At 39.2% G+C, this 14,817-nt stretch overlaps 1 protein-coding gene across 1 annotated transcript in view; it reads right to left on the bottom strand.

The window, feature by feature from the left end:
* LOC308685463 (calcium/calmodulin-dependent protein kinase type IV) overlaps window positions 1-14,817 on the bottom strand; it is a gene marked incomplete at both ends in the record, with an annotated part of 330,142 nt that overhangs the window by 158,417 nt on the left and 156,908 nt on the right. Inside the window, 2 exons of the mRNA XM_081357242.1 lie at window positions 3,093-3,245; window positions 3,460-3,586. Coding sequence (XP_081213368.1) covers window positions 3,093-3,245; window positions 3,460-3,586 — 280 coding nt within the window. The remainder of the gene's footprint in view (window positions 1-3,092; window positions 3,246-3,459; window positions 3,587-14,817) is intronic.

Raw genomic sequence — 14,817 nt, 5'->3', positions numbered from 1 at the left:
GTTTCTCTTTTCTCGCCATAAATTTCGATTCCTCGCCACGGCCAAACCGTTCAAGATATCAAAAATCCGTCCGCAATTTAGCATCCTCAATGTCTTTACTTCATGCTGACTGAGTTTGGAGGTGATTGAATGAATTCTCTAGGAGGAGTACATCACATTCCACAGCAAGCGTTTTCCAAACAACCCATAATAGCCGACTTCCTGTTGGGCTGGCGTGAAACTTGACAGAGGGAAAGTTGTTCGGCCCCATGAAATCTATATGTGTACCGAGTTTCATATTAATTCATGCAAGCGTGTTTGATATATGGACCAAGTTTTCAGACCCTGTTCAAGAGGGCGCTGTTGAGCCCCCCTGCCACGCCTGTTTCTGAAACTTTTCACATGTCTACTGGCTAATAAGTGTTATGTGTCTGTCGAGTTTCATCCAATTTCAAGCATGTTAAGAGTCTCAAACGCATCCGAAAAGAATATTAAAATTTGATGCGTTGCCACGGCAACAGTATCTAAGATGTCAATAATCCTTTCACAGGTCTACATCTGCCGTGTGTTTACATTATACACATAAAGTTTGAAGCAAATCGGGTAAAATTAAGAGGGTGACTTCAAAGCATTTTGAAAGTGACACACTTCCTGCTGCCAGTTGGTGGCGCTATAACTTTGACTCACAATAGTCACATCCTTGTGATCGGCCTCTTACAACAAACACACTGCGAAAGTTTCATCAAGATCAGTTAATGTATGCAGAAGTTATAACACACTTCCTGTGTCCCATTATTCGCCATAAATTTGTTTCCTCGCCACAGCCAAACCGTTCGAGATATCAAAAATCCGTCCGCAATTTAGCATCCTCAATGTCTTGACTTCATGCACACCGAGTTTGGTTGTGATTGGACGAATATTCTAGGAGGAGTATTTCAAATTCCAGAGGATGCGTTTTTCAAACAACCCATAATAGTTGACTTCCTGTTGGGCTGGTGTAAAACTTAGAGCACGAAAGTTGTTCGGCCCGATGAGATCTATATGTGTACTGAGTTTCATATTATTATATGCAAGCGTGTTTGATTTATAGACCAAGTTTTCGGACACCATTCCAGGGGGCGCTGTCGAACCAGCTTCAGTCCGGCCCTGATGGCCGCAGGTTCTGATGTGTGTGCAAAATTTCAAGAGTTTTTGAGCATGTTAAGGGCCTCAAAAGTGCCCGAAAGGTTGACAAAATAATAATAATAATAATAATAATAAATAATCCTACCGGAAACAATAGGGCTCTTCGCCCTTTCAGGGCTTGGGCCCTAATAATAATAATAATAATAATAATAATAATCCTACCGGAAACAATAGGGCCTTCGCCCTTTCAGGGCTTGGGCCCTAATAATCATACCGAAAACAATAGGGCCTTCGCCCTTTCAGGGCTTGGGCCCTAATAATAATCCTAACGAAAAAAATAGGGCCTTCAACCTTTCAGGGCTTGGGCCCTAATAATAATGAAGAAAAAAAATAATCCTTCCGGAAACAATAGGGCCTTCGCCCTTTCAGGGCTTGGGCCCTAATAATCATAGAAAAAAATAATCCTTACGAAAACAATAGGGCCTTCGCCCTTTCAGGGCTTGGGCCCTAATAATCCTAACGAAAACAATAGGGCCTTCACCCTTTCAGGGCTTGGGCCCTTATAACAAATAATCCTACCGAAAACAATAGGGCCTTTGCCCTTTCAGGGCTTGGGCCCTAATAATAAATAATCCTACCGAAAACAATAGGGCCTTCGCCCTTTCAGGGCTTGGGCCCTAATAATAAATAATCCTACCGAAAACAATAGGGCCTTCACCCTTTCAGGGCTTGGTCCCTAAAAATAATCCTACCGAAAACAATAGGGCCTTCACCCTTTCAGGGCTTGGGCCCTAATAATAATGAATAAAAAAAATAATCCTTCCTGAAACAATAGGGCCTTCGCCCTTTCAGGGCTTGGGCCCTAATAATCATAGAAAAAAATAATCCTTACGAAAACAATAGGGCCTTCGCCCTTTCAGGGCTTGGGCCCTAATAATCCTACCGAAAACAATAGGGCCTTCGCCCTTTCAGGGCTTGGGGCCTAATAAACGGAGCAAAAACAATAGGGTGCTCTCACCATCGGTGCTCGGGCCCTAATAATAATAATTTAGCCCTTAAAATTGGGCCCAAATAATAATCCGTAGGAAAACAATAGGGCCTTCATCCTTTCAGGGCTTGGGCCCTAATAATAATAATCTTCAGGAAAACAATAGGGCTCTGCGCCCTTTCAGGGCTTGGGCCCTAATAATCCTAAAGAAAACAATAGGGCTCTGTACCCTTTCAGGGCTTGGGCCCTAATAATAATCCTTAGGAAAACAATAGGGCCTTCGCCCTTTTAGGGCTTGGGCCCTAATAATAATCCTTAGGAAAACAACAGGGCCTTAGCTCTTTCAGGGTTTGGGCCCTAATAATCCCTAAGAAAACAATAACAAATAATCCTAAGGAAAACAATAGGACCTTTGCCCTTTCAGGGCTTGGGCCCTAATAATAATAATAATCCTCAGGAAAACAATAGGGCCTTCGTCCTTTCAGGGCTTGGGCCCTAACAAGACTCAAACTGAACATAACAGAATACACACGTTACAGTTATAAACATATTATTTTATTATTTATTATTAAATATTTAATTAGTTAATTAAAAATGTATATAACTTTCATCTGCCAATTCAAAGTCATCTGGTGCTACTAACAAAGTCATGTAGTGCAACCAATGTAAAAAATAAAAACAAACACAACCCAGAAAATGTCAATATGTATGGAAGCTTGATATATATATATTAATTAATTAATAATACAAATATTTTTGACCTTGAAAAATATATTTAATGATTATGATGTACACTCTGTATGCAAGGTGCAAGTCACTTACATTTTTTTAATGGTATAAAAGTTTTTTTTTTTAATTTTATTATATAAGACCAATGTCAATACAAAGAGGACATTTCTAAGAATTCGGCACATGTGTGTAGATTAGATTATTAAAAGATTTTCTTTCTTTCTTTCTTTTTCATTGAACACCAAAACATTGCAGGGCAGCAACGACTGACCTTTAATTTGCGCCGAGCATTAAATTCCTGTAGTTTTCTCTGTGTTGTGTCCATGTGGGAGAATCGTGCTGCTTTTCCAAGCACCCATGGGTGTTCCAGAGCCTGTTTCACCATGAGACGTTTATGAGGGTCCAGCACAATGAGCTTACTTACCTACAGACAACATAAAAAAGATAACCAACAGCTAATAATGAATAAACAAAAAGAGCTTATTAGAGCAAATTATTAAGAGCAAATTAGCATCTGAGTCTGCCTTTGATATTTTGACACTCTTCTCTCCCATCTCATTTGAAATCATTCTGCAGTGCATGAAAATCATCAGCATTACAAACAGGACAATAATGATATGTTAGCATGCATTACTCACCAGATCCTTTGCATTGAGAGAGACTTCATCCCACCAGGGGGAGACAAACTCATAATCACAATTCAGAATGCGACTGTACATGTGCTGGTCCCCCCTTGGATCAAAAAATGGTTCAAACCCACACAGCCTGAGGGTGGAGACAGACAGAACAGAAGCAGATGGCAGAGAAATCACAATTTATAATTTGGACAATGAACTGCATGGGTATATATGTCCCTGTGGGGGACATACAATGTCCCTAAGGGTATATATATATCTTCAGTGGCAGTCTTCACACACACATGTCAGTTTTGGTCAGTAAGATTTCTTTAATGTTTTTAAAAGAAGCTCACCAAGGCTGTATTTATTTGATCAAAAATAGTAAAAACAGTAATATGGTGACATTTTTATAATAATTAAAAACAAATGTTTTCCATTTTAGTAATGTAATTCACAATGTAATTAATTTCTGTGATGCAAAGTTGAATTTTCAGCAGCCATTACTTCAGAGTCACATTATCCTTGAGAAATTATTCTAATATGCTGATATTAAATGAAAATGTAATATCAGTTGGTGAAAATATTATCATTAACATTATTATTATCAAAGTTGAAAACAGCTGTGCTGCTTAATAGTAACGATGACTGACTCAGTAGAGTAGTTGAATCCATATGTGGTGTTTTATTAAGCACAGTAACACCAACAAAGTATGATCCAAGACAGGAAGCATGGTCAACAAACATACACAGTATGTAACAGTAACAGTAGCGCCAGTCCAAACATCAAACTAATCCAAGTCTATAATCCAAAAACTGTGGTCAAGAACAGGCAGAGAAACATTAACGAGGCAAACAAACAAGGTATCAGAAACGCTTGCTAAAGACAGGGTAAACTGGCAATACTTTGCGCAACATGATGCACACACAACATGGTTTATAACAGGTAGGAACAGGAAGTGATGCAAGAAGAACCAGCAGTGCTCAGTACTCAGGAGATGGCTCCCTCTGGCGGTTGATTGAATGGATGGCAGATGCAGATGTTACATTCATATTTTTGTAGAAACCGTGATTTTTTCCGAACTCTTTGTAAAGTTCAGAAGAAATTTGAAATATGAATAATGTATAACATTACAATTGTCTTTATTATCACTTTTGACAACTTGATGCATCTTTGCTATCAAAAGTATTAAATTCTTTAAAAAAAAAACACATACTAACTCCACAGTATATATCCCTGTTCCTTTTCAAGGGAACTTCTATGCTGCGTCAGCTGCTGACGCTATGTACAAAGACGCCATACAATGCAAAGGTGCAAAGGTGATGCTCGGCACAGATGCCGAAAGGTGTGCCCCAGCATATAAGGAGGGTGCATGAGAACACATCATCAGCATCTTTGTCTTCAGGAAGCCGCAGTGTGTGAAGAAAGAATAGAAGGTGAGCAGAATAATGGTGTGTAGACTATTCAGATGCTGTGTTTCTCTGTACCCATGTTTCTTAATGCCTGGGGATGGTCATGAGCTGTGTAATTGTCTGGAAGTGGAGCATCCATGATCAGCCCTCAAGGGGTATGGATGCATTAATTGCGATGATTTCTCACTGAGAAAACTCCGCTCCCGACAGACTCTCTTTAAGAGAGAAGAAAGTCAAGCCGCTGAGCCCCAGGGCTCTAGCTCCGCACTTGCTGAGGCAGCGCACAGGCTACGATTGTGGGAATCTCAGACGGATCTGGTAGAGGAGCATGAGAGAGTTTCCCTCACCTCTCCCGCCAGCTCCATCATCTTTGTGCCACAAGTGAAAGCCCACTCAGCGGTTTCTTTCATGGTAAGCGAGGACTTATTGCTCATCTATGACTCTGATATAATAGACGTATTGTCAGTAGAAACTGATGTATTTAATAGATCTGTTTCCTGCTCAACACAGCAAACCATGGAATACGATGAGCTAGTGAAACTTATGACTCATGACACAGCCAGACATTCCCTTTCTCCCAGGCCTGCACACTGAGGTGTCAGGTGCGTGGAGACATCCATACTCTGCCCACGTGGTCCATTCGGCTTTGAGTTATTCAAATGTCAGGGGTCTGAGGGAGCAGGTTTATGGGTGGATGCCTCGGGTGGAAAGGAATTTAGTGAATTACCTTTTCCCGGGGATATCCTTATCACTGAAGGCTCCCGTTTTGACTTCTAAACCATGTAAGATGACATCGAGGTTGGTGGGCAGAGCATATGCAGCAGCTGGGTAGACTGGTGGAGCTCATTACACTATGGCAGTACTGAGACAGTCTCTGAACTGCATATAGCCTTAGATGTTGGCAATGGAGAGACATCTCTGTCTTAATTTGTCAGAGATCAAGGAGTCTTGATTCCTAAAATATTTCGTCTTGATTCCTAAAATATAAAGCTGTCCTCCTTGATGTCCCTGTCTCGGCACTACCGTTGAGAAGGTGGTGGACAGGTTGAGAGAGACGAGATTGCAATCAGCTGTGTCTTGCCAGGTTTATATTTATATATATGCTATGTATATATACATACTATACAGTATAGTATGTTACTATAAAATGCATTATACTACTTTTACCATACTGTGGTGTAAAACTGCTCAAATTCTTCAGACCTCACCAAAAAGGCTTTAAAGGAGAACTCCGGTCAATTTTAACATTCAAGTCAAGTCAAGTCAAGTTTATTTATATAGCGCTTTTCACAACACAGGTTGTATCAAAGCAGCTTCACAGTAATAAATTAGAACAATACATCAATGTTTGTTTCTAGTGGAACGTCTACGTTCGGTAATGCTGATCAATAGTATCGTTGATTGATTAATTAAATTAAATATCCCCAAATATCCCCAACTGAGCAAGCCAAAGGCAACAGTGGCAAGGAACCGAAAAACTCCATCAGGTGACCTAATGGAGAAAAAAAAACCTTGGGAGAACCCGGGCTCAGTCGGGGGCCAGTTCTCCTCTGGCGTTTATGAACTAGAGGTCGGATTTAACTGTAGAATTAAAAGTATTATATGAATGCCTGGCTGAAGAGATGCGTCTTTAATCTAGTTTTAAACTGGGAGAGCGAGTCTGAGCAACGAACAGTATCCGGAAGACTATTCCAGAGTTTTGGTGCTAAATGTGAAAATGCTTTCCCTCCTTTGGTGGACCTAGATATCCTAGGTATGACCAAAAGCCTCGAATTTAGTGACCTTAAAGAGCGCGATGGATTATAGGGCGATAGAAGATCCGTTAAAAAGACTGGAGCTAAGCCGTTTAGGGCTTTATAAGTCAGTAGCAATACCTTGTAATTAATACGGGACTTTATAGGTAACCAATGTAGGGATGATAAAATCGGTGTTATATGATCATATTTTCTTGATCTAGTTAGAACTCTAGCGGCGGCATTTTGGACTAACTGTAGCTTGTTTATTGAGGATGCAGGACAACCGGCTAATAACGCATTACAGTAATCTAGTCTCGAGGTCATGAATGCATGAACTAACTTTTCTGCGTCAGAAACTGATAGCATATTACGTAGCTTAGCAATGTTTCTAAGGTGGAAAAAGGCTGTTCTTGTAACATATGAAATATGATTTTCAAAAGACAGGTTGCAGTCAATGTTTTTTTAAACATTGAGCTAATTTTTTTGTAAATTTGGAGTGCTGTCAATACAGAGAACAACGACAAAAATCAGTGTTGCCTACACCGTGTTATCCCGTTTTTAAAATTTGCACCCTGTTGACTTCAATGGGGCAAGTTTTAAACCTGCTTTTAGCCTCTTAACATCCTTGATGTGTCATTACAAGTGCACAGCTAATGTGAGTGATTCCTTCAGAGTGATCACGGGTGAATCTGACTGCAGTAGATGTGAAAGATATTAATAAAAATTATGCTATTTCAGCCAGCGCAAATACCTGTATTTACATCCTGTTTTCGGTCGAAGTCCATAGTAATCGATTGTCGAGTTCACACGCATAGGTTTAGTTACCTATGATCACGCGCGTGAACTCGGCAATCGATTACTATAGACTTCGACTGAAAACAGGAAGAAAATACAGGTATGTGCGCTGGCTGAAATAACATCATTTTTATTCATATCTTTCACATCTACTGCAGTCAGATTCACCCGCGATCACTCTGAAGGAATCACTCACATTAGCTGTGCACTTGTAATGACACATCAAGGATGTTAAGAGGCTAAAAGCTGGTTTAAAACTTGCCCCATTGAAGTCAACAGGGTGCAAATTTTAAAAAGAGGATAACACGGTGTAGGCAACACCGATTTTTGTCGGTGTTCTCTGTATTGACAGCACTCCAAATTTACAAAAAAATGAGCTCAATGTTAAAATTGACCGGAGTTCTCCTTTAAGAGCTCCCTACATAGAAACATCTTTACTCAATCTCTTTGAGACACTTCAGCCTTAAGCTTACATGAACAATTTCTTAGTTAAAGCATTTACTTCATCTTCAAACACTAGAGAATAATGACAAATATTATCTGCACCGCTTACTGAAACAAAGAACGTGCTATCAGTATGTTTTGGGAAAGTTTCCTGTTTAGAGCAAGAGCTTGACCAACTCCAACCTTGAAGAAGCTGTTTATGTGCACTAGTATTCTTTATTACATGTCCTGTATAGGTGAGGTGGACCCTTGGGAGATTGACTGACTTGTTTTCCTCAACATGCTGGCACCTAAAAACAGTTCTGTGACCTTGGAGGGTCACTCTCTGCCTAAAACCTGGGTCTGGGTGTCATCCGTGTGATCGATGAAGATATGCTTCTGTCTATCAGTCCATTTGAGGAAAGTTTATCTATTTCTTAGCCAATCAGAGTCATTCAACCCTGAAGTAATGACGGAGTCGTGACCTTAAAAAGTATAATTGCCGTGAAATGTGAATGTACAGCAGAACAGCCTATAAACTCCTTGAGAGTGTTGAAGCTGACTCCTGCTGATGAAACTGCAAACTATCTACAGTAAAATTTTCTTCAAAAAGGAACTTGCTCTTCTAGTCAAGTCAAGTCAAGTCATCTTCATTTATACAGCACTTTTAACAATGTAGATTGTTCCAAAGCAGCTTTACAGTGATAATAGGAAATTAAAGTAACAGAGATTGTTTTGGCTTTATAGCAGCTCTAGAATGAAGTTATTGTCTAGCTAAAATTAGTTTTGATTGATTCACTTCCGTCGCAACGCTCATTAGTTATTAACTTAGGGGCCGCTAACACAACACCGTTTTAACAGAAAACTCAAGTTCTTTCTGCGCAAACTTCAAAAAACGTGAACCTGTGAGAACGCTGATGGCGTGCACATGCATATTACGAGTTCAGTCTATAGGTATGCGCATTTGAATATGCGTGTAGTCATTCCCTACAAACCAACCCTCAACAAACTACTTGTCTAGCCTTAAAATATGTAATACAGAATTTTTATCGCTTCCGCGTAGCCACGCAAACCGGAATTATCCCGACAACGCTTTATCTGTAGAGAGGTAAAGGGAGGGGAGGGAGGCCTTCACAGGGGAGAGACTAGTTGACAATTCAGGACTGCGTTGTCATCGCGTCGGGTCCTTCATCAGATCTGATACGGCCTGGATCCGGCGGAATGCTTCCCGGACAATGTTAGGAAGACTGTTCCAAAGTTTTGGTGCTAAATAGGAAAGGGATCTTCCACCAGCAGTCGATTTTGATATTCTAGGTATTATCAACTGGCCGGAATTTTGAGATCGCAATAGATGTGAAGGATTATAATTTGTTAAGAGCTCACTCAAGTACTGCAGAGCTAAACCATTTAGTGCTTTGTAAGTAATCAGCAATATTTGAAAACTGATACGATGTTTAATAGGGAGCCAATGCAGTTTTGACAGAACAGGGCTAATATGGTCATACTTCCTGGTTCTGGTAAGAACTCGAGCTGCTTCGATTTGGACCAGCTGTAATTTGTTTATTAAGCATGCAGGGCAACCACCCATAAGAGCATTACAATAATCTAGCCTTGAGGTCATGAACGCATGAACTAACTGTTCCGCATTTGTCAATGAGAGCATATGACGTAATTTAGATATATTTTTAAGATGGAAAAATGCAGTTTTACAGATACTGGACACGTGACTTTCAAATGAAAGATTGGTATCAAAGAGCACACCCAGGTTCCTAACCGACGACGAAGACTTAACAGAGCAGCCATCAAGTGTTAGACAGTATTCTAGGTTATTACATGAGGACGTTTTTTGTCCAATAATTAGAAACTCTGTTTTAATGCCAACATAATTTTCGAGTCTATTTAAAAGAATGTTGTGGTCGATAGTGTCAAATGCAGCACTAAGATCGAGTAACACTAATAGAGAGACACAACCACGATCGGATGATAAGAGCAAATCATTTGTGACTCTAACGAGAGCAGTCTCAGTACAATGGTACGGTCTAAATCATGACTGGAAATCCTCGCAGATATCATTTCTTTCAAGAAAGGAACACAGTTGTGAAGATACTGCTTTTTCTAATATCTTTGACAGAAAAGGTAGATTCGAGATCGGCCTGTAATTGACTAATTCTGTAGGATCAAGTTGCGATTACTAGTCATCCAATTTTTTATATCACCTATGCATTCCGTTAATTTTGTGAATTGGTAAGTTTCGCCAGGGCGTGAAGAAATATAGAGCTGAGTATCATCAGCATAACAGTGGTTTTCACTGTGTAGTCCTTGTCTGGCCTTAAAATATGTAATACAGAATTTTTATCGCATTTTTAAAAATTCTGTATTACATATTTTAAGGCCAGACAAGTAGTTTGTTGAGGGTTGGTTTGTAGGGAAGGACTACACGCCTGCGCAATACACACCTGCGCAGATATATTCAAATGCACATACCTATTGACTGAACTCGTAATACGCATGTGCACGCCATCAGAATTGTCACAGGTTCACGTTTTTTTTTTTTTTTAAGTTTGCGCAGAAAGAACTTAGAAGTTTTCTGTTAAAACGGTGTCGTGTTAGCGGCCCCTAAGTTAATAACTAATGATCGTTGCGACGGAAGTGAATCAATCAAAACTAACTTTAGCTCGACAATAACTTCATTCTAGAGCTGCTATAAAGCCAAAACAATCTATGTTACTAATTCCATGCTTCCTAATGATATCTCCCAAGGGTAGCATGTACAGAGTGAAAAGCAACGGTCCTAGTACTGAGCCTTGTGGTACGCCATACTGAACTTGTGATCGATGAGACATCTCTTCATTTACTGCTACAAACTGATAACGGTCAGATAAGTATGATTTAAACCATGCTAATGCAACTCCACTAATGCCAACATAATTTTCGAGTCTATTTAAAGCTACACTATGTAGGATTTTCTTCCATCTAGCGGTGAAATTGTTTATGACTACCAACTGAATATTACTTTCTAGCCCCTCCCATTCCAAGGGCGTTTTAACTCCTACGGTGGCCGTATTATTTCAAATCTGCCGGCAGTTGTGAGTAATCTCCCCCTCGCATTCGTCACAGTGCCACTGAGTGTAAAAACGTGAAAGGCGAAGCTTGAATTTCCAGGTATGTCCCTCTTTGGCTAATGTATTTTCAAGATGGAGTCGCAACATGGCTGCCACCATTCGAGTGACTCGCTCGTATGTATTATAAATGGCAGATTCTACGCTTATGAGAATACTTGATTAGTTGGTAGAAGTAATTACACATTAATGGGCACATATCATTTTGAAAGAACAAAGTGTTTTTTGCTAAGAATCAACTTAAAAAACTTACACAGTGTAGCTTTAAAAGAATGTTGTGGTCAATAGTATCAAATGCAGCACTAAGATCGAGTAACACTAATAGCGAGATACAACCACGATCGGATGATAAGAGCAAATAATTTGTAACTCTAATGAGAGCAGTCTCAGTGCTATGGTACGGTCTAAATCCTGACTGAAAATCCTCGCAGATATCATTTCTTTCTAAAAAGTTACATGGATACCGCCTTTTCTAGTATCTTTGACAGAAAAGGTAGATTCGAGATTGGCCTGTAATTGACTAATTCTGTAGGATCAAGTTGCGTTTTTTTAACAAGCGGTTTAATCATAGCCAGCTTAAAAGTTTTTGGTACGTATCCTAATGACAAAGATGAATTAATGATATTAAGAAGAGGATCTATGACCTCTGGAAGCATCTCTTTCAGTAGCTTAGTCGGTATAGGGTCTAACATACATGTTGTCGATGTAGATGATTTAACAAGTTTAGAGAATTCTTCCTCTTCTATAGCAATGAATGAATCAATTTTTTCCTTAGGGAGACTACAATGCACTCCCTGATGCGATACTGTAGTAGATGGTTGCATAGTTAAAATTTTCTCCCTGATATTATCCTCCCTGATAATGTATCTTATAAGTGAAGAAGTTCATAAAGTCATTACTGCTGTGCTGATTGGAATCTTCTGAACTTGAAGCTTTATTTTATCATTTACACTATGGGCCCTATTTTAACGATCTGAAACGCAAGTATCAAGTGCGAAAACGCAAGTAACTTTGTGGGCGGGTCTTGGGCGCTGTTGCTATTATACCGGCGGGATAAATGACTCTTGCGCCCGACGCAAATCTAAAATGGGTTGGTCTGAAGTAGCTTCATTATTCATAGGTGTGGTTTGGGCGTAATGTGAAATAAACCAATCAGAGAAACATCTCACATTCCCTTTAAGAGCAGGCGCGCTTGTCCCATGGCGCATTGCTATTGTAATGGCGGATTTGCCAGGCGCACACCAGGAGCGGTTCACAGCCGAGGAGACCGACGTTCTCGTCAGGGCCGTAACAGACAGAGAAGTGACATTGTATGGGGATGGGAGAAACCCACCCAAATTAGCTTCGGTTAAACAGTCGTATAATAATTTGGGTAAATGTGTAAGCTAGATTTATGCCTATTTTTTCACATCTTCATGGACACAACAATGGACACTTGTAATAATGTATGGTTTTCTAAAAATGAGAACTGCTGCGTCTGTGTGTAGATGAGATAAACATCTCGTTGTGCCCACGCTACATTGATTATGGCCAAGCATGCACCCTTAAAATAGCATATGAATAACATGCGCAATGCGCCACTGACTTTAGACTAGGTTTTTCCTGGTAAGTGGCAGAATTGTTTTCTAAACCTGCAAAATAGCAGCAGGGAACGTTTGAGCCAGAACACGCCTCCTCTTTGCGCTGAACCGCCCCCGGGAGCACAAATTGAATTCCTTATTTACAGACATTCGTCTGTGGAGGGAAAAGTCCGCTGTGCGTGGGTGCAAAATAGGAATGATACATGCATCGGTGTACAAAGTCAATTTCACTGCAAGATAGGGCCCTATATATTGTTATATTAACCCATTTAATCCCACCGGTCACAATAGTGACCGTAAAAAAATGTTTCATTTCTAAGGCTATAAAAATGTTACTGAATGATCTATCAATGCATTTCCAGCAGATATTGAAATAATAAAGGGTCTCAATGAAATATGTGCAGTGTCGCATGTTTACTGTAAATTGTCACATGACCAGAGCTGTTTACTTCCTGTTTGCGCCAAGAGAAGAGGATGGCAGCAAGAAAGCTCCCAAAGAAAAGGTTATTAAAGTATGTTAAAATAAAGATAGGACATAGATTTTTGGTACACATCATGTTTAAGGTGTCTAGTATTGATATATGCATTTGCAATTACTCAACTTTATTTAATGTGGTCATAGAACTCACAAACATGTCAACGGCAACAATAGTGACCGGTGGGATAACCCATTGTATCTACATGTAATACACATAGGCTAACTGTTCTACCTTACTTTCTGCTGCTACCTTACTTTCTACCTAATTTTACACACAGACACACACACAGAAACACACACACACACACACACATGGACCCAAGGAAGACTAGCTAGCTAGCTAATTCTGCTAGCTAATTCTGCTGCTACCTAACTTCCTACCTACTGCAACTTTCCACACAAGCACACACACACACACACCTATACATGTCTATATTACTAACAGGGGACTATCGCTCTACACTGGCCAAGAGGGGACTAGTGTTTCTGGTCATTTTGAAGAAACAAAAATGACATACAAAATTTTCTTTTAAGCTCCTTTTTCATAATATAACTTCAAATATGCATTTTTTAATTTTTAAAAAAACATGCCAAGTGGGGACCTGAAACTCTGAACGATCTCTACCTATACAAGTGGGGACTCTCATAGGCTGCAATGGAGCTGTGTGTGTGTGAACAGTGAAGTGAACTGGCAGCGAAGTCTGCCTTCATTATGTAACTATATATACACATATATATATATATATATATATATATATATATATATATATATATATATATATATATATATATATATATATACATAACCCATCAGTTATCAAAAAATAAAAAAAAGATTTTTTTTTAGGAAAGACCATTTAAATCTACAACGGGGTAAAAAATACGGCCCGACGGCAACATTTCAAAAGCAGAGGCGAGAATATCCTCTTATCATTCATAATATTAATTTTCTTATTTAACGCTCTCTCTTCAGAGATACTTTCTTAGCTTGATTATGCAGTCCCTAACAATTTACTTGTTACTACTTTTCTTAATCATTTCTTCTGTACCTCAGTAGCAGTTCCATACCAACAAATAATACAGAATATCATAACACTTACAATGAAAGCACTATAAAACATCAGAAGCTTTATGTTGTGGACATTACAGCAAAGTTATTGCTTTATTTGGCCTATTAATTAAAACTTAATTTCTACTCTAATAAAATCAGTAGACATGTCATTTTTTCTACTTCCTTTGTTTCTAGGATGTTGATGTACAGAGAAATTCAGTGTTTGAAATATTGCTCAATTTAAATGCAACCAAACATACTGTATGTCGCTCGTTACCATCCAACAGTGGACCTTTCTTGAAGATCAAATTCAAAACTTTTAAGTTGATTTGCTGCATCTGGTCATTTTGAAGAAACAAAAATGAAATACACAATTTTCTTTTACTGTCTTTTTTCATAATATAACTTCAAATACGCAAAAAAAAAAAAAAAAACTTAAACATGCCAAGATGGAATCTCAACTCTGAACGATGTCTACCTATACAAGTGGGGACTTTCTGAACGATCTCTACCTATACAAGTGGGGACTTTCTGAACGATCTCTACCTATACAAGTGGGGACTCACAATAGCCTGCAATGGAACTGTTTGTGTATGTGTGTGAACAGTTAAGTCTGTCTTTATTTTGTAACTATAATTTATTGCTACAATGGGGTAAAAAATACAGACGGCCCGGCTGTAATAAGGATCCACTGAAGGCAAGTGTAAATGAGAACCCAAGTGCAGTTTATTACAAACAAAAGCAAAGATAAAACAAAAACATGGTGTGGCATGAAAAAAAAAACTAA

Source organism: Scardinius erythrophthalmus (genome assembly GCF_964197995.2).
Source record: "Scardinius erythrophthalmus genome assembly, chromosome: 25".
In the NCBI taxonomy this organism is placed as follows: domain Eukaryota; kingdom Metazoa; phylum Chordata; class Actinopteri; order Cypriniformes; family Leuciscidae; genus Scardinius; species Scardinius erythrophthalmus.
Note: the sequence above shows the minus strand (reverse complement) of the source record. Positions and strands in the feature narration are given on the sequence as shown.